This window comes from Telmatherina bonti (assembly GCF_933228915.1).
Source record: "Telmatherina bonti genome assembly, chromosome: 2".
In the NCBI taxonomy this organism is placed as follows: Eukaryota; Metazoa; Chordata; class Actinopteri; order Atheriniformes; family Telmatherinidae; genus Telmatherina; species Telmatherina bonti.
In genome coordinates this window covers 41,063,809-41,085,817 of record NC_136620.1, presented here as the reverse complement: position 1 = coordinate 41,085,817, position 22,009 = coordinate 41,063,809, and the positions used below count along the sequence as shown (strand labels likewise).

The 22,009-nt window shown below is 45.7% G+C and overlaps 1 protein-coding gene across 1 annotated transcript in view; it reads left to right on the top strand.

The window, feature by feature from the left end:
* Positions 1-11,399: 11,399 nt before the first annotated feature.
* LOC306769670 (uncharacterized protein) overlaps positions 11,400-22,009 on the top strand; it is a gene marked incomplete at both ends in the record, with an annotated part of 55,421 nt that continues 44,811 nt past the window's right edge. Inside the window, 13 exons of the mRNA XM_079258359.1 lie at positions 11,400-11,426; positions 12,207-12,382; positions 12,592-12,750; positions 16,670-16,775; positions 17,189-17,208; positions 17,291-17,405; positions 17,841-17,865; positions 17,938-18,031; positions 18,180-18,286; positions 18,565-18,628; positions 19,692-19,767; positions 19,863-19,887; positions 20,085-20,159. Of these exons, the coding sequence (XP_079114485.1) occupies positions 11,400-11,426; positions 12,207-12,382; positions 12,592-12,750; positions 16,670-16,775; positions 17,189-17,208; positions 17,291-17,405; positions 17,841-17,865; positions 17,938-18,031; positions 18,180-18,286; positions 18,565-18,628; positions 19,692-19,767; positions 19,863-19,887; positions 20,085-20,159 (1,069 nt within the window). The remainder of the gene's footprint in view (positions 11,427-12,206; positions 12,383-12,591; positions 12,751-16,669; positions 16,776-17,188; positions 17,209-17,290; positions 17,406-17,840; positions 17,866-17,937; positions 18,032-18,179; positions 18,287-18,564; positions 18,629-19,691; positions 19,768-19,862; positions 19,888-20,084; positions 20,160-22,009) is intronic.

Genomic DNA, 22,009 nt, shown 5'->3' with positions numbered 1-22,009 from the left:
GAGAATCTCCCGTTCTACCACATCACCATGAGAATCTCCCATTGCACTACATCACCATGAGAATCTCCCATTCCACCACATCACCATTAGAATCTCCCGTTCCACCTCATCACCATGAGAGTCTTCTTTTCCACCTCATCATGATGAGAATCTCCTGTTCCACCTCATCATGATGAGAATCTCCCGTTCCACCTCATCATGATGAGAATCTCCCGTTCTACCTCATCATGATGAGAATTTCCCGTTCAACCTCATCACCATGAGAATCTCCTGTTCCACCTCATGATGAGAATCTCCCGTTCCACCTCATCACCATGAGAATCGCCCGTTCTACCTCATCACCATGGGAATATCCCGTTATACCACATCACCATAAGAATCTCCCGTTCCACCTCATCACCATGAGAATCGCCCGTTCTACCTCATCACCATGAGAATATCCCGTTACACCACATCACCATGAGAATCTCCCTTTCCACTTCATCGTTATGAGAATCTCCTGTTCCACCTCATCATGATGAGAATCTCCTGTTCCACCTCTTCACCATGAGAATCTCCTGTTCCGCCACATCACCATGACAAATTCCTGTTCCACCTCATCATGATGAGAATCTCCCATTCCACCTCATCATGATGAGAATCTCCCATTCCACCTCATCATGATGAGAATTTCCCGTTCCACCTCATCACCATGAGAATCTCCCGTTTCACCTCATCATGATGAGAATCTCCCGTTCCACCTCATCATGAGAATCTCCCGTTCTACCACATCACCATGAGAATCTCCCATTGCACTACATCACCATGAGAATCTCCCATTCCACCACATCACCATTAGAATCTCCCGTTCCACCTCATCACCATGAGAGTCTTCTTTTCCACCTCATCATGATGAGAATCTCCTGTTCCACCTCATCATGATGAGAATCTCCCGTTCCACCTCATCATGATGAGAATCTCCTGGTCTACCTCATCATGATGAGAATCTCCCATTCCACCTCATCATGATGAGAATCTCCCGTTCCACCTCATCATGATGAGAATTTCCCGTTCAACCTCATCACCATGAGAATCTCCCGTTTCACCTCATCATGATTAGAATCTCCCATTCCACCTCATCATGATGTGAATCTCCCGTTCCACCTCATCATGATGAGAATCTCCCGTTCCACCACATCACCATGAGAATCTCCCATTCCACCTCATCACCATGAGAATTTCCCGTTCCACCACATCACCATGAGAATCTCCCGTTCCACCTCATCACCATGAGAATCTCCCATTCCACCTCATCACCATGAGAATCTCCCGTTCCACCTCATCACCATGAGAATCTCCCGTTCCACCTCATCACCATGACAATCTCCCGTTCCACCACATCACCATGACAATCTCCCGTTCCACCTCATCACCATGAGAATCTCCCGTTCCACCTCATCACCATGAGAGTCTCTTGTTCCACCTCATCGTGATGAAAATATCCTGGTCCACCTTATCATGATGAGAATCTCCCGTTCCACCTCATCATGAAGAGAATCTCTTGTTCCACCACATCACTATGAGAATCTGCCGTTCCACTTAATCACCATGAGAATCTCCCATTCCACAACATCACCATGAGAATCTCCTGTTCCACCACATCGTGATGAGAATCTCCCGTTTCACCACATCACCATGCGAATCTCCACTTTCACCACATGACCATGGGAATATCCCGTTACACCACATCACCATGAGAATCTCTCGTTGCACCTCATGATGAGAATCTCCCGTTTCACCACATCACAGTGGGAATATCCCGTTACACCTCATCACCATGAGAATCTCCTGTTCCACCTCATCATGATGTGAATCTCCCGTTCCACCTCATCATGATGAGAATCTCCCATTCCACCTCTTTCACCATGAGAATCTCCCGTTCCACCTCATCATGAGAATCTCCCGTTCTACCATATCACCATGAGAATCTCCCGTTGCATTACATCACCATGAGAATCTCCCATTCCACCACATCACCATGAGAATCTCCTGTTCCACCTCATCATGATGAGAATCTCCTGTTCCACCTCTTCACCATGAGAATCTCCTGTTCCGCCACCTCACCATGACAAATTCCTGTTCCACCTCATCATGATGAGAATCTCCCATTCCACCTCATCATGATGAGAATCTCCCGTTCCACCTCATCATGATGAGAATTTCCCGTTCCACCTCATCACCATGAGAATCTCCCGTTTCACCTCATCATGATGAGAATCTCCCGTTCCACCTCATCATGAGAATCTCCCGTTCTACCACATCACCATGAGAATCTCCCATTGCACTACATCACCATGAGAATCTCCCATTCCACCACATCACCATTAGAATCTCCCGTTCCACCTCATCACCATGAGAGTCTTCTTTTCCACCTCATCATGATGAGAATCTCCTGTTCCACCTCATCATGATGAGAATCTCCCGTTCCACCTCATCATGATGAGAATCTCCTGGTCTACCTCATCATGATGAGAATCTCCCATTCCACCTCATCATGATGAGAATCTCCCGTTCTACCTCATCATGATGAGAATTTCCCGTTCAACCTCATCACCATGAGAATCTCCTGTTCCACCTCATGATGAGAATCTCCTGTTCCACCTCATCACCATGAGAATCTCCCGTTCCACCTCATCACCATGAGAATCGCCCGTTCTACCTCATCACCATGGGAATATCCCGTTATACCACATCACCATAAGAATCTCCCGTTCCACCTCATCACCATGAGAATCGCCCGTTCTACCTCATCACCATGAGAATATCCCGTTACACCACATCACCATGAGAATCTCCCTTTCCACTTCATCGTTATGAGAATCTCCTGTTCCACCTCATCATGATGAGAATCTCCTGTTCCACCTCTTCACCATGAGAATCTCCTGTTCCGCCACATCACCATGACAAATTCCTGTTCCACCTCATCATGATGAGAATCTCCCATTCCACCTCATCATGATGAGAATCTCCCATTCCACCTCATCATGATGAGAATTTCCCGTTCCACCTCATCACCATGAGAATCTCCCGTTTCACCTCATCATGATGAGAATCTCCCGTTCCACCTCATCATGAGAATCTCCCGTTCTACCACATCACCATGAGAATCTCCCATTGCACTACATCACCATGAGAATCTCCCATTCCACCACATCACCATTAGAATCTCCCGTTCCACCTCATCACCATGAGAGTCTTCTTTTCCACCTCATCATGATGAGAATCTCCTGTTCCACCTCATCATGATGAGAATCTCCCGTTCCACCTCATCATGATGAGAATCTCCTGGTCTACCTCATCATGATGAGAATCTCCCATTCCACCTCATCATGATGAGAATCTCCCGTTCTACCTCATCATGATGAGAATTTCCCGTTCAACTTCATCACCATGAGAATCTCCCGTTTCACCTCATCATGATTAGAATCTCCCATTCCACCTCATCATGATGTGAATCTCCCGTTCCACCTCATCATGATGAGAATCTCCCGTTCCACCTCTTTCACCATGAGAATCTCCCGTTCCACCTCATCATGAGAATCTCCCGTTCTACCACATCACCATGAGAATCTCCCGTTGCACTACATCACCATGAGAATCTCCCATTCCACCACATCACCATGAGAATCTCCCGTTCCCACCTCATCACCATGAGAATCTCCCGTTCCACCTCATCACCATGAGAGTCTCTTGTTCCACCTCGTCATGATGTCAAAATCCTGTTCCACCTTATCATGATGAGAATCTCCCGTTCCACCTCATCATGATGAGAATCTCTTGTTCCACTACATCACCATGAGAATCTCCCATTCCACCACATCACCATGAGAATCTCCTGTTCCACCTCATCACCATGAGAGTCTCCTGTTCCACCTCATCATGATGAGAATCTCCTGTTCCACCTCATCATGATGAGAATCTCCCGTTCCACCACATTATAATGAGAATCTCCTGTTCCGCCACATCACCATGAGAATATAACATTCCACCTCATCACCATGAGAATCTCCTGTTCCGCCACATCGTGATGAGAATCTCCTGTTCCGCCACATCACCATGAGAATCTCCCGTTCCACCTCATCACCATGAGAATCTCCCGTTCCACCTCATCACCATGAGAATCTCCTGTTCCACCACATCACCATGAGAATCTCCCGTTCCACCACATCACCATGAGAATCTCCCGTTCAACCACATCACCATGAGAATCTCCCGTTCCACCACATCACCATGAGAATCTCCCGTTCAACCACATCATGATGAGAATCTCCCGTTCTACCACATCATGATGAGAATGTGCCATTCCACCTCATCATGATGAGAATCTCCCGTTCGACCTCATCATGATGATAATCTCCCGTTCCACCTCATCACCATGAGAATCTCCTGTTCCACCTCATCACCATGAGAATCTCCTGTTCCACCTCATAACAACGAGAATCTCCCGTTCCACCTCATCATGATGAGAATCGCCTGTTCCACCACATCACCATGAGAATCTCCCGCTGCACTACATCACCATGACAATCTCCCATTCCACCACATCACCATGAGAATCTCCCGTTCCACCTCATCACCATGAGAATCTCCCGTACCACCACATCGTGATGAAAATGTCCCGTTCCACCTCATCACCATCAGAATCTCCCGTTCCACCACATCGTGATGAGAATCTCCTGTTCCACCACATCGTGATGAGAATTTCTCGTTTCATCACATCACCATGGGAATCTACCGTTTCACCACATGACCATGGGAATATCCCGTTACACCACATCACCATGAGAATCTCCTGTTCCACCTCATGATGAGAATCTCCTGTTCCACCTCATCACCATGAGAATCTCCCGTTCCACCTCATCACCATGAGAATCGCCCGTTCTACGTCATCACCATGGGAATATCCCGTTATACCACATCACCATAAGAATCTCCCGTTCCACCTCATGATGAGAATCTCCCGTTCCACCTCATCACCATGAGAATCTCCCGTTCCACCTCATCACCATGAGAATCGCCCGTTCTACCTCATCACCATGAGAATATCCCGTTACACCACATCACCATGAGAATCTCCCTTTCCACTTCATCGTTATGAGAATCTCCCGTTCCACCTCATCACCATGAGAATCTCCCTTTCCGCCACATCGTGATGAGAATCTCCCGTTCCACCACATCACCATGAAAATCTCCCGTTCCACATCATCACCATGAGAATCGCCCGTTCTACCTCATCACCATGAGAATCTCCCGTTACACCACATCACCATGAGAATCTCCCTTTCCGCCACATCGTGATGAGAATCTCCCGTTTCACCACATCACCATGAGAATCTCCCGTTCCACCTCATCACCATGATAATCTCCTGTTCCACCACATCACCATGAGAATCTCCCATTCCACCTCATCAACATGAGAATCTCCCGTTCCGCCACATCACCATGAGAATCTCCCATTCCACCTCATCACCATGAGAATCTCCCGTTCCACCACATCACCATGAGAATCTCCCGTTCCACCACATCACCATGAGAATCTCCCATTCCACCTCATCACCATGAGAATTTCCCGTTCCACCACATCACCATGAGAATCTCCCGTTCCACCTCATCACCATGAGAATCTCCCGTTCCACCTCATCACCATGAGAATCTCCCGTTCCACCTCATCACCATGAGAATCTCCCGTTCCACCACATCACCATGACAATCTCCCGTTCCACCTCATCACCATGAGAATCTCCCGTTCCACCTCATCACCATGATAGTCTCTTGTTCCACCTCATCGTGATGAAAATATCCTGGTCCACCTTATCATGATGAGAATCTCCCGTTCCACCTCATCGTGATGAGAATCTCCCGTTCCACCACATCACTATGAGAATCTCCCGTTCCACTTAATCACCATGAGAATCTCCCATTCCACAACATCACCATGAGAATCTCCTGTTCCACCACATCGTGATGAGAATCTCCCGTTTCACCACATCACCATGCGAATCTCCAGTTTCACCACATGACCATGGGAATATCCCGTTACACCACATCACCATGAGAATCTCTCGTTGCACCACATGATGAGAATCTCCCGTTTCACCACATCACAATGGGAATATCCCGTTACACCTCATCACCATGAGAATCTCCTGTTCCACCTCATCATGATGTGAATCTCCCGTTCCACCTCATCATGATGAGAATCTCCCATTCCACCTCTTTCACCATGAGAATCTCCCGTTCCACCTCATCATGAGAATCTCCCGTTCTACCATATCACCATGAGAATCTCCCGTTGCACTACATCACCATGAGAATCTCCCATTCCACCACATCACCATGAGAATCTCCTGTTCCACCTCATCATGATGAGAATCTCCTGTTCCACCTCTTCACCATGAGAATCTCCTGTTCCACCACATCACCATGACAAATTCCTGTTCCACCTCATCATGATGAGAATCTCCCATTCCACCTCATCATGATGAGAATCTCCCGTTCCACCTCATCATGATGAGAATTTCCCGTTCCACCTCATCACCATGAGAATCTCCCGTTTCACCTCATCATGATGAGAATCTCCCGTTCCACCTCATCATGAGAATCTCCCGTTCTACCACATCACCATGAGAATCTCCCATTGCACTACATCACCATGAGAATCTCCCATTCCACCACATCACCATTAGAATCTCCCGTTCCACCTCATCACCATGAGAGTCTTCTTTTCCACCTCATCATGATGAGAATCTCCTGTTCCACCTCATCATGATGAGAATCTCCCGTTCCACCTCATCATGATGAGAATCTCCTGGTCTACCTCATCATGATGAGAATCTCCCATTCCACCTCATCATGATGAGAATCTCCCGTTCTACCTCATCATGATGAGAATTTCCCGTTCAACCTCATCACCATGAGAATCTCCCGTTTCACCTCATCATGATTAGAATCTCCCATTCCACCTCATCATGAGAATCTCCCGTTCTACCACATCACCATGAGAATCTCCCATTGCACTACATCACCGAGAGAATCTCCCATTCCACCACATCACCATTAGAATCTCCCGTTCCACCTCATCACCATGAGAATCTCCCGTTCCACCACATCACCATGAGAATCTCCTTTTCCACCTCATCACCATGAGAGTCTCCTTTTCCACCTCATCATGATGAGAATCTCCTGTTCCACCTCATCATGATGAGAATCTCCCGTTCCACCTCATCATGATGAGAATCTCCTGGTCCACCTCATCACCATGAGAATCTCCTGTTCCACCTCATCATGATGAGAATCTCCCGTTCCACCACATCACCATGAGAATCTCCTGTTCCACCTCATCACCATGAGAATCTCCTGTTCCACCTCATCATGATTAAAATCTCCCGTTCTACCTCATCATGATGAGAATCTCCCGTTCCACCTCTTTCACCATGAGAATCTCCCGTTCCACCTCATCATGAGAATCTCCCGTTCTACCACATCACCATGAGAATCTCCCGTTGCACTACATCACCATGAGAATCTCCCATTCCACCACATCACCATGAGAATATCCATTTCCTCCTCATCATGATGAGAATCTCCCGTTCCACCTCATCACCATGAGAATCTCCCGTTCCACCTCATCATGAGAATCTCCCGTTCCACCTCTTTCACCATGAGAATCTCCCGTTCCACCTCATCATGAGAATCTCCCGTTCTACCACATCACCATGAGAATCTCCAGTTCCACCTCATCACCATGAGAATCTCCTGTTCCACAACGTCGTGATGAGAATCTTCCGTTCCACCACATCACCATGAGAATCTCCTGTTCCACTACATCACCATGAGAATTTCCCGTTCCACCACATCACCATGAGAATCTCCTGTTCCACCTCATCACCATGAGAGTCTCTTGTTCCACCTCATCATGATGAGAATCTCCCGTTCCACCTCATCATGATGAGAATCTCCCGTTCCACCTCATCACCATGAGAATCTCCCGTTCCACCTCATTACCATGAGAATCTCCTGTTCCACCTCATCACCATGAGAATCTCCTGTTCCACCTCATCATGATGAGAATCTCCTTTTCCACCTCATCACCATGAGAATCTCCCGTTCCACCTCATCATGATGTGAATCTCCCGTTCCACCTCATCATGATGAGAATCTCCCGTTCCACCTCATCATGATGAGAATCTCCCGTTGCACTACATCACCATGAGAATCTCCCGTTCCACCTCATTACCATGATAATCTCCTGTTCCACCTCATCACCATGAAAATCTCCTGTTCCACCTCATCATGATGAGAATCTCCTTTTCCACCTCATCACCATGAGAGTCTCCTGTTCCACAACGTCGTGATGGGAATATCCCGTTACACCTCATCACCATGAGAATCTCCCGTTCCACCTCATCATGATGCGAATCTCCCGTTCCACCTCATCATGATGAGAATCTCCCGTTCCACCTCTTTCACCATGAGAATCTCCCGTTCCACCTCATCATGAGAATCTCCCGTTCTACCACATCACCATGAGAATCTCCCGTTGCACTACATCACCATGAGAATCTCCCATTCCACCACATCACCATGAGAATCTCCCGTTCCCACCTCATCACCATGAGAATCTCCTGTTCCACCTCATCACCATGAGAGTCTCCTGTTCCACCTCATCATGATGAGAATGTCCTGTTCCACCACATCACCATGAGAATCTCCTGTTCCACAATGTCGTGATGAGAATTTCCCGTTCCACTACATCACCATGAGAATCTCCCGTTCCACTACATCACCATGAGAATCTCCCGTTCCACCTCATCACCATGAGAGTCTCTTGTTCCACCTCATCATGATGAGAAAATCCTGTTCCACCTTATCATGATGAGAATCTCCCGTTCCACCTCATCATGATGAGAATCTCTTGTTCCACCACATCACTTTGAGAATCTCCCGTTCCACCTCATCATGATGAGAATCTCTTGTTCCACTACATCACCATGAGAATCTCCCATTCCACCACATCACCATGAGAATCTCCTGTTCCACCTCATCACCATGAGAGTCTCCTGTTCCACCTCATCATGATGAGAATCTCCTGTTCCACCTCATCATGATGAGAATCTCCCGTTCCACCACATTATAATGAGAATCTCCTGTTCCGCCACATCACCATGAGAATATAACATTCCACCTCATCACCATGAGAATCTCCTGTTCCGCCACATCGTGATGAGAATCTCCTTTTCCGCCACATCACCATGAGAATCTCCCGTTCCACCTCATCACCATGAGAATCTCCCGTTCCACCTCATCACCATGAGAATCTCCCGTTCCACCACATCACCATGAGAATCTCCCGTTCCACCACATCACCATGAGAATCTCCTGTTCCGCCACATCGTGATGAGAATCTCCTGTTCCGCCACATCACCATGAGAATCTCCCGTTCCACCTCATCACCATCAGAATCTCCCGTTCCACCACATTATAATGAGAATCTCCTGTTCCACCTCATCACCATGAGAATATAACATTCCACCTCATCACCATGAGAATCTCCTGTTCCGCCACATCACCATGAGAATATAACATTCCACCTCATCACCATGAGAATGTCCTGTTCCGCCACATCACTATGAGAATCTCCCTTTCCGCCACATCGTGATGAGAATCTCCAGTTCCGCCACATCACCATGAGAATCTCCCGTTCCGCCACATCCCAAAGCTGCTCTGCTGGATGTAGATCTGGTGACTGTGGAGCCGTTGGAGGACAGTGAACTCATCATCATGGTGGAGATGATGTGAGCTTTGTGACATGGTGCATCATCCTGCTGGAAGTTTCCTTCAGAAGATGCTACTCTGTGCTCAGAAAGGGATGGACATGGTCAGCAGCAGGACTCAGGTAGGCTGTGGAGGTAAAACATGGTGATACTAAAGGGACCAAAGTGGGACCTCCAGCCTGAATGATCCTGACGGCAGGATGGATACATGATGTCCTCATGATGTTTTCAGCAGATTCTGATCTGATTGGGTCAAATCTTGGTTGTTTTTTCAAAGCTCTTTGTTGAAACGCACAACAGTAAAATGACAGAACTTTGACACCATCTGTGGTATGATGTCTGTCTTGGAAATTATACCTATAGTGTAGTTTTAATATGTTACTCCTTTATTAAGCTTCTTTTATATAGTAAAAAATATATATTCTGCATAGTTTAGAATAGTTCAGAAAGCTTGCTTTAGTAGGTTCATGCATAAACCTTAATGTTCATTTCAAGGCCTGTTTCAGCTTTGATTGTTGTTATGTTCAAAATGGCAGTTGTTTTGACTAGTGCTGCCAGGCAGAGGTTATCTGTGTCTGCCTAAAGATCGCTGTAACACCCTGAGCAGGGCAGAGCTCTCCAGACCTCTCGCTCGCAACATCTGCACATGGTCAATAAACTGAACGTAGCATGGTTGGTCTCTAAATTTATTTCTCATCAGATAAATTCCACGACAATGTCTTTACAATTTGATCAGTTCTGGGAAATATGCAGATTTTTACAGCACATATTTACAGCTGGGTTTACCATGTGCTTTAATAGAAGCATGAGTCGTCTTGTCATGTATGTCAGTAAGACATGTATGTGCTGAATGTCCGCTGTGTATTTTAATACATGACTTGTGTGCTGATCTTGATCTCATCGTCATCTTCATTAAACAATGTGAGATCCTCTTGTGTGACAGCAAACACTTGATGTATGTGACCGTGTGCCTCGCATGTGCAGACTGAGCGATTGTCTTTGTCTTGTTTTGAGATCACCTTTCTGCTCGTCTTTATGTCAGACGTAATCAGGATTAGCCTCCATCACAGATCACCTGCTGCTTATCTCTGCGCCCATCTCCTTCTCCTCCTCTTCCTTCTGCTCCTCCTCCTCCTCCTCCTTCTCTTCCTCTTCGTTCCTCACCTTCTCCTTTTTTTTGCCTCATCCTCTCCTCCTCCTTCGATTGCTTCTTCTTTTCATTCTCCTCCTCCTCCTCCTCCTCCACCTCCTCCCCCTTCTTTCTCCTTGTCTTAGTCTGATAAACAGAAATGGGGAGTGAGGTGTGACTGCAAGGCCTCGGGACGGGATGAGTCCTGTCCCCAGGTGTCGTCCAGTCGTCTTCCAGGTGTTGCCAGGTGTGGCCCGTTGTCCAGGTGTGGCCAGGTATTGTCCTGGGATTGAGGCCAGCGTACTGACCATGGGTCTGTTCTCTCAGCTTATGCTGAGCTCATTATGGGATGTACCTGCCGCCTCCTGTCTCATCAGCACCGTAAACGCTTCTCACTTCTCACACAAAGCAACAGGCTTCGTGACAACATGCTGTGATCTGCTTCCACCAAGCCCACCATGGCGGCGGAGGTCCTCCCACCACCCGTAACTCTATTTCTTTCTCTCTGCACCAGCCAAAGAATCCTGGCTGAACTTCTGCTCCCACTGATTGATCATTATGATCATTATCATTATTGGATCAACTGAATTTTAATGGCAACAAAGTTTTCATAGTGAAGTCCTGTTCACCAGCTGGCTGATAATCAGATCCGTCCTGAATCCTTCTTAATCCATCTGTGGCGTCACGCTTTCTCTCCTCACTTCTAACCAGCAGACCTGGATTCACCCGAGTTCTAGACTTCAGGTCGCTGCTGCTCCTCCAAACAATCTCATCATGATCAGAAAGAAGTGAAAGACATAAAGCAGGTCTGGAGACGGTGTCCTGACTCCGGATCCAGAAGTCTAGTTCAGGACCCTCCTGGAAGAGATTTAATCTCAGCTCCTCCTGGTTAAACACACACGTAGCCTTCTAGCCTAGAGACACACCTGTTAACATGAGACAGACTGATGAAAATCAAGGTAAAGTCTGTTAAGGATCTTTAGAAAAGAAACAAAATCAAATGAATAATCAGGAACCACACAAAATGTTAAGATTGTTTCTGAGAGAAATTCCTCAGAAAACAAGTAGGTCGACATCAGCGGAGACTTCAGAGGAGAAATAGTTCCTGTTTTTCTGCCTCGGAGGGTTTTAAGGCCATCTTCAAATGACTGGAGAAATAAAGTTTCCTAAAAGCTGCCGGTGGAAGTCCCTGACAGTCTGATGGTCTTCCTCTTCATCTACCAGCCTCAGTTAGCGCCTTAAATGTCCACATTCCCGTTAAACAGAGGATGCAGCTTGTCTGGGGGAGAAATGATGTGGAGACAACAGGACGTCTGGGACAAAATGCAACCATCAGCCCCAGCACGGCGGTGGAAGACTCATGGTTTGGGCTCGTTTTGCAATCAGCTGACCTGGACGCCATGCAGCTGAACGGGGTTTGCCTCTTTCCTTTATTTAAGCAGTGAGTGCATGGCAACAGCTGAGCAGCCAGTAAGAAGCAACAAAAACAGCCGCCATGACGCGTGTTGGAAACTTTCTGGTTCCTGGAAACAAACAGCATAAACACACTGTTTTCCAGATATTACAGCAGATCTTTGTCAACTGTCCCCGCAGGCCTAACTTCACTTTTCATGATGCCTTTCTTTGCTGGTAATCTGCGATTGCTCACAGCCAGGGATTGCAGGCCGACCTTCAGGTGGTGCAGGTTAATCCCGTTAGCTCCAAGCAGCCGCTGTGGAAATCCCAGCAGATCTGTGCTGGCGGTGCCGCGCTCTGGATCTCCACACCTTCGGCATGCAGAGCCACCTGTAGACGCACAGGTAAGCAAAGGTTTGATGGAAAAGCTGCTGTTTGTGGGCGAAACTGAAGGAAACAGTTTGAGCTTATTTACTGTGAAAAAGCTGAAATTTGCTTGTTTTCCTTCAGTTTTACATTTGTTGAGAAAAAATGATGATGAAGGGATGAATGATGAGACTGAAGATGAGAAGCTGATCCAGAAGGAATGTTGAGACTGAACTATTTAATCCATGTATGTGAGATTAGGACAAAGGGAGCCCCTCTGATCCCTACTGGTGGAGATAATATGTTGGGAATCAGTGACATGCTTCTCAGACAGCATCCCTGTGTCTACCCTCACTGAGAACCTCTGCTGTTTCTATTCCTGCTTCATGTTTCCAACATTAAACGACTTTTTTCTGAACTAGATTAAAGGTAGACGCTGGTTTTTCATGCACATCATCCAAGCAACCAGTGTGAAGCTGCAGGACGTCTTGCCGGTTCATTCGCCTTTTGCTGAGGTGGATTATCTCACTGGGATGATGAAGCACCAGAGAGGATGATGCATATATTTGAGATTATGCCAGACGAGTGTCTCTGACTGGAGCGGTGTGTTGGACTGGTTCAAACGTCCTCTTGGTGACTCATTTCAGGTTAAACTGATTGTAGCCCACCTGTAGAGCCTCTAAAGCAGCTTATGCCGCACCGCTACCTGAACAAGATTAACCCTCTGCTTTCTAGTGGCCTCTAACGTTTGGTGTCTGTGTGTTGATCCTGACGTTCATCAAAAGTACTTTGAGTAAAAACTGAGCCTACATTTATGGTGAGGAGGTAAATGTCCTCCTTCAGACCTCATTAGCTCCAGTTAAGGGTTCTCTGCCTGACACATGAAGTGGCTGCTTGAAGAGGGTGTTGGAAGATATTTATTATGATAACCAGCAGCATCAGCAGCGCGCATGAAGAGGCTGTTTAAGCGTCTGACTCGGTTTGTTTGCTTAGCAGGATGTTTAACTGGGTGGTGAAAGTGGTTCCTCAACCTGCTGAATCTCCTGGGAATGCTGAAGCTGCCAAACCTGCAACTGCTGTAAGACAACACACACACACCTGCACATCTGGATATCTACACGCCTACACAGCTACACACCTACACACCTACACATCTACACACCTACACACCTACACATCTACACACCTACACGTCTACACACCTATACATCTACACACCTATACATCTACACACCTACACGCCTACACAGCTACACACCTACACACCTACACACCTACACACCTACACACCTACACATCTACACACCTACACACCTACACATCTACACACCTACACACCTACACATCTACACACCTACACGTCTACACACCTATACATCTACACACCTATACATCTACACACCTACACGCCTACACAGCTACACACCTACACACCTACACACCTACACACCTACACACCTACACATCTACACACCTACACACCTACACACCTACACACCTATACAACTACACACCTATACAACTACACACCTACACGCCTACACACCTACACATCTACACGCCTACACAGCTACACGCCTACACAGCTACACGCCTACACAGCTACACACCTACACACCTACACACCTACACATCTACACATCTACACACCTACACACCTACACACCTACACACCTACACATCTACACACCTACACACCTACACATCTACACACCTACACACCTACACATCTACACACCTACACATCTACACATCTACACACCTACACACCTACACACCTACACACCTACACATCTACACACCTACACACCTACACACCTACACATCTACACACCTACACACCTACACACCTACACACCTACACACCTACACACCTACACATCTACACACCTACACACCTACACATCTACACACCTACACACCTACACATCTACACACCTACACATCTACACACCTATACATCTACACACCTACACATCTACACACCTATACATCTACACACCTACACATCTACACACCTACACATCTACACACCTACACACCTACACATCTACACACCTACACATCTACACACCTATACATCTACACAGCTACACGCCTACACTGCTACACACCTACACACCTACACATCTACACATCTACACACCTACACACCTACACACCTACACAACTACACACCTACACAACTACACACCTACACACCTACACACCTACACGCCTACACACCTACACAACTACACGCCTACACATCTACACACCTACACACCTATACATCTACACACCGACACACCTACACACCTACACATCTACACACCTACACACCTACACACCTACACACCTACACACCTACACAACTACACGCCTACACATCTACACACCTACACACCTATACATCTACACACCGACACACCTACACACCTACACATCTACACACCTACACACCTACACACCTACACATCTACACACCTACACACCTACACACCTACACATCTACACACCTACACACCTACACACCTACACACCTACACACCTACACATCTACACATCTACACACCTACACATCTACACATCTACACATCTACACACCTACACACCTACACAACTACACACCTACACACCTACACAACTACACGCCTACACACCTACACAACTACACGCCTACACATCTACACACCTACACACCTATACATCTACACACCTACACAGCTACACACGACACACCTACACACCTACACACCTACACATCTACACATCTACACACCTACACACCTACACACCTACACACCTACACATCTACACACCTACACACCTACACACCTACACACCTACACACCTACACATCTACACATCTACACACCTACACATCTACACATCTACACATCTACACACCTACACACCTACACATCTACACACCTACACGCCTACACATCTACACACCTACACACCTACACACCTACACATCTACACATCTACACACCTACACACCTACACACCTACACACCTACACATCTACACACCTACACGCCTACACGCCTACACATCTACACGCCTACACATCTACACACCTACACACCTACACACCTACACACCTACACACCTACACATCTACACACCTACACACCTACACACCTACACATCTACACATCTACACACCTACACACCTACACACCTACACATCTACACACCTACACACCTACACACCTACACACCTACACACCTACACATCTACACACCTACACATCTACACACCTATACAACTACACACCTACACACCTACACAACTACACACCTACACATCTACACACCTACACATCTACACATCTACACACCTACACACCTACACATCTACACACCTACACACCTACACATCTACACACCTACACATCTACACATCTACACACCTACACACCTACACACCTGCACATCTACACACCTACACACCTACACACCTACACACCTACACATCTACACACCTACACACCTACACATCTACACATCTACACACCTACACACCTACACACCTACACATCTACACATCTACACACCTACACATCTACACACCTACACACCTACACATCTACACACCTACACACCTACACACCTATACATCTACACATCTACACATCTACACACCTACACACCTACACACCTACACATCTACACACTGTGTGATCTCATTTCTCTGCATTTCTTTCCACCTTCTTTAATCTCACATGATCCTCCGAAGAGCAAAGAGGGTGAGGATTCGTCGCAGCTGCCTTCACTGCACCTTTACCTGCATTTCTAGATTAATTCTGTTTGTTTGCATTTAAATCATGAAGTATTTTATTTCTAACAGTGAAGAATGCTGCACAGAAAAACACAGAGGAGGTTTCAGAGGAAAGGTAAAACTCTTTCTTTCACCTCCAGTTTCTTGACACGAGAGCGGCTGTGTGAACGCTGACCTCTGCTTTCACCATGTCTGCAGCCAGGGCCAGAACGGCGTGATTGGCTGGTTGTCCAATGGGTTCAGCAGTGCCCTGCCGCAACCTCCAGGCTCTCCTCGACTTGTCAGGTCCAACTCTGATGCCAAGGTTAGTCCACAGGTTTAAAATCGGCTTCAAACAGTCTTAAAACAACTAAACTTGGATTTTTTTTCCATTATTAACATTTAGGCTGATATTTCATCTCCTTGGCATCCTGAGCAAAGTTTGCAGATAATACTCCTAATGAAATGATCTCCACATGTGGTGGAACAGCTTCTTATCTTGTAGAAAACAAAGAAAACCGAAGCCACATCAGAGGAAATGAGCTTCATTCAGTTTCTGAGTCTTTGCTTTGTCCTTCCAACAAACATGTTTTCATTTTCATTTCATGAAAGTTTTTGGTTAAAATCAACAATACATCGTCAACTCAATTGACATTATCAACAGGATTATAATTGAGAACAGCTGCAGAGGCATGGAAAGAGCTTAACAGTCATTCTTTTCTGTCCTGCTTCCACCAGTCAGGAGAGGATGGAGAAAGGTACTGTATGCTTAATAAACTGCTGAATATTTCATTAAATTTTACACTTGTGAGGCTGAATTTACAGTTGTTCTTCCTCCAGGTCTGGAGTGATCGGATGGGTCACTCAGAATCTGACCAAAGTGCTTCCTCAGCCTGATGAGAAATACAAAGAACCTGAAGGAAGCAACAGCAAGCCTGTCGAGGAGCACACAGAGGTGAGACGCTTCAGAAAAAACAGCTGTGTTAGCTTTTCTCTTTAATGTCCGTTCTCCACGTTCTCCATCAGCATCAGGACAAGTTCCATCTTTGCTCCGTGAACGTTTGACAGGAGCAACTTAATGTTGTTCCACAAGCTCATAAGACTAATCAGGTGTAAGGATTAAGCTTGTAAAGGAACTTAAGGGGGTGCTTATCCAGGTTAAAGCCCTCCCTTAACTTCCCTGCAGTACAAAGCGGGTATGACCACCATCTCACCTGGAAGCCTCGCTGTGTTTCACATCACATGTCAGTGTCTGGATGGGTGAAGTAGCAGAGCCTGTACCTGAGTTTGTTTGTGGAAAAGCAGGCGATTTGAGCAGATTTCTTAGTGATTAACAGCAAAAATGATTGAATTGTTTTTGCTTTAAGTGCATTTTGTTCTGTTCTTGCAGGTGTACGAGGCTGCAACAATGCCAGGTAAGCTTCTTCAGCCTTGCTGTGTAGGGCGAGTCATTTAATGCACTGAATGCTTCTTGCTGTGTTCATCAGATTATGATCCCCTTCCACACATTCCTGTGGTGGAAATGGTCTCTGAGGATGAAGCCTCAGATGAAGAGAATTCCTCCTCTCAATTTCCTCCAAAGTGAGTATAAATCACCATAAAGTCTTTTCCATGATGCAGCTGATAGTCTTCAGGCCATGCTGGACTTTCCTTCTCTTGTCCACGAAAAACACAGATTTAAATGTCCTACAAACATGTAAGGAATAATGTTTCTACGTCTCTGTTGTAGTGTGGTGAACTGGATAAAGCACATAATTCCCCAGCCTGTGCTGCTGCCTCCTGGTGTTGTACCTGTGGAACAACCATCCAAAGGTTCCCGCTCTTCTCTGGACAAAAGTAATGAAGCAAAAATGATTGGATTTACTTCATTTTGGGTTTTTTTTTTTTTGTTTTTTTACACATTTTGTTTTTAATTTTTTTAAATATAGTTTAACTTATTAAGTTAAATTAAATTAAATCATTTTCATAAAGTTATTTTGATTTAATCTGAAATAATTTTTTGGTTCAAATTTTCATATATCATGTTTAATTAATATTACTTTTTTTATATATCTTATTTTAAATTAATTTAATTATTCTATTTTATAAATGATTATAATGTCTTTGCTTTTTAGTTCTGTCTCCGCCACCAGAATCTCTCAGTGGAATCTCCCTGGACACCGACAGCAAGGCTTCTGGGTAGGTTCGGTTAAGGAACTAGTCCTTTCCTATGGACTTCACATCAGTTCCATGGAAGTGTTTCCTCCGTCACTATGGTGACGCCAGAGGAAATGTTTCCCTCAGTCATGAGCAGACGTGGGCACAGAGCCTGTTTTTAGCCTCTGTTTAGTATTAAATTCCCTGCAGTCACGTATTTATTTTTCAGAAAAACAATGTACAGATCAGTTTGTTTCTGCTTCCCAAAGAGGAAAAAGAGACAAACTTTTTGCTGCAAAAAGACAAAAGAAGCATCACACTACTGCTTGCAGATTTCCATCACTTCCAGGCCGATGCAGCTCTGCTCTGCAGCCCCCCAGTCTGACCAGCATCCGCACACATTCCTACCTCCAAGTTTTGTTTGTGATGGTCTCACAGTAAACACACATTTGCATTCATGCTTTAGAAAAGGCTTTACTTTTGTTCAATACTCAGAAAGTTGATCAAAAAGAAATAAAAATAAAAATGACTGGAAATAGCAGACGATAACAATAAACTGTTGTAAAAGAGCTCATTCATGGTAAATAATGTTCATGTTTTACTGATTATTTGGAATTTATATTCCTTCAGAATTGATTTCACATCATATCATGACACTTTTTTCTTTGATTTTGTAAAAAGAAAGTGAGAAACCTCCCAAACAGCGGTTTTCTCCCCGTACATTATAACTAATTTATGGACACCTTTAGGAGTGAAGGGTCTTAAAAACCCACTACTGAAACTGTCTCATGCACAGTAATTTAATAAAGAAAATATGAACAGAAATGGTAACAGGGTGGTAGAAATGTTGGCATGGTAACGGGTTGGTGGAAGCGTCGTCATGGTAACAAGGTGCTACAAGCGTCGGCATGGTAACGGGGTGCTCGACGTGTCGGCATGGTAACAGGGTGGGCTGCTGGGGTTTTTCTCAGGTGACCCTGAGGCTTGGTAAAGCCCTGAGCCCTCTGATTGCTTGTGTTTTTTGTGGTTGAAGGTGCGATTCCCTGTCTCTGTCCGGCTTCAGATCCTGCTGAACGTCTTCATCTCACTGTGATTCTGTCCACAGAGTGGTCGACTGGTTCGTGTCAGGTCTGGGTTTGAAGATGCCTCAGCTTGTTATCCAACCCAAAGATGAGTCTGAGGTAATCTCACAGCTTAATGCCCCTTTCCACGTTGTTCAGAGGTATTTTTCATATTTCCTAACTAACTTTTGTTTTTTTCTGAAATGGGACTTTAGGGAGCACATGAGGTCCTCCAGAAAGGTGAGTTGAGGTTTAACTCTTCTATGTCTGTTGCCATAGAAACAATGTGCACAGTAAAATTACACAGTCTGGCACCACCAGACACTAAAACTGAAACATTTCATATCCACCTGCCCTCCTTCATCCCAGCTTGCTCACACAGGGATGTGGAAATAAATTCCCTCTGTGTTGAACAGCCCTCTTGTTTCCCCCCCTAGTTTTTGAGGAGGTGTTTTGGTCGGACGGTCGGAGCCTAACTCAGTCCCTCTTCTCCTTCTGTTTCAGGGGGGAAGGTGCTGTGAGCCCCTTAAACAGCAGGAGGAGACGACTGGGGGACGCTCCGATTCTCCCAGACAGACACATAGATGCCAGTAGACACATTGCATTGTGGGCAGAACTAGCGCTCTGTATTGTGCAGCTAAGCGAAGATGCATTAAGACATGTCTTCAACTCACCTTACTGTACCAAGTACAGGTTTCACATGAATGTATAACCATAGCAGCATAGCCAAATGCTAAAGCATGACTGCATTTATTTTAACATGATAGTTGTGTTCATGTTTGTTTGTTGAATTTGCACATTTTCTGTTTGACGCAGAAACATTTAGAAACGGCCATCTTGTGGTAGATCTCATGCACAAACGATTGCAGGTCTGATATTTTGTGATGCTTTTAGTTTTTCTTATGGAAAACCATATTTATGCATGTCGCCAGTAAAAATTAAACACATATATAATTCTCACAAATCCAAACAGAAACCAATTTTTCAGAAAATAAGTGATTAAATGGCAGCTATATTCATGTAGTGTTGTGTTGTATGAAGGAGAGTTTATTCTACTGCATGTTTGCATTTATACTTGGACATCAGTGGAGTTTAGCATTATCAGACATTGATCCTAAAGTCCTGTTCCTGAAAATCTTTTGTGCTCAGAGGAAGTTGTGTCGTTTACGTGTTGATCTCATGATAAATATGATGAATTTGAGCTTTTTGTAAAGACTGTATTTTAATTTTTAAGCATTTATTTGTCAATGAAAAGAGGCAGTAGATGGGTGCAAAGCGTCTTGGGAAATAACCTGAATCTTTAAGTTCAGACAGTCAGGAATCAAACCAGCTTCCTCATGTGAAATGCATCTTAATCCATCGGGCTTCACCGAAGATTTGTTTACTTTTAACAACACGTGTAAGAACAGAAAATACAATAAAAACCTGTTTTTGCTTTGATGGATCTGTTTCTATTAAACTGTGAATTGTGGCCTGGATATGTGGTGTGATTGTGCTCCAGATGTCCAATAAGCCTTTTTGCTCACAGACAAAACATGTGGAGAATCTAATAAACACATCCGTGTTGTCATGCAAGTGTGAAGCGGTGCTGGGATTTAAAGCGTAATGAGAGACTGAAATCTCGTTTTCCTGGTGCTGGCAGGAGACGAAAAAAGTAAATAAAACCCAAACAGCAACGTGTTTGGCCCAGATCTGGCCCAGATGTGGCCCAGGTGTAGAACAGATAAGGCCCAGGTGTGGAACATATGTGGTCCAGATGTGGCCCAGGTGTAGAACAGATAAGGCCCAGGTGTGGAACATATGTGGTCCAGATGTGGCCCAGGTGTAGAACAGATAAGGCCCAGGTGTGGAACATATGTGGTCCAGATGTGGCCCAGGTGTGGAACATATGTGGTCCAGATGTGGCCCAGGTGTAGAACAGATAAGGCCCAGGTGTGGAACATATGTGGCCCACACCTGGGGGTGGAACGTCACCTCTCTGGTGGGGAAGGAGCCTGAGCTTCTGTGTGAGGTTGAGCGGTTCCGGCTAGATATAGTTGGACTCACCTCGATGCATGGCTTGTCAAGGTCCCTCAAGGGGCTGGACCTTCTACCACTCTAGAGTTGCTCATGGTGGGAGAGGTGCCGAGCAGGTGTGGACATTCTCATGTCCCCCGTCAGAGCGAGCTTCAACTCCCACCTTCAGCAGAGCTTCAACCATGTCCCGAGTGAGGCGGGGAACATTGAGTCCGAATGGGCTGTGCTCCATGTCTCTATTGCTGAGGCGGCCGGCCGGAGCTGTGGCTGTAAGGTCGTTGGTGCCTGTCGTGGCAGTAATCCCAGGACTCGTTGGTGGACACCAGCAGTGAGGGATGCCGTCAAG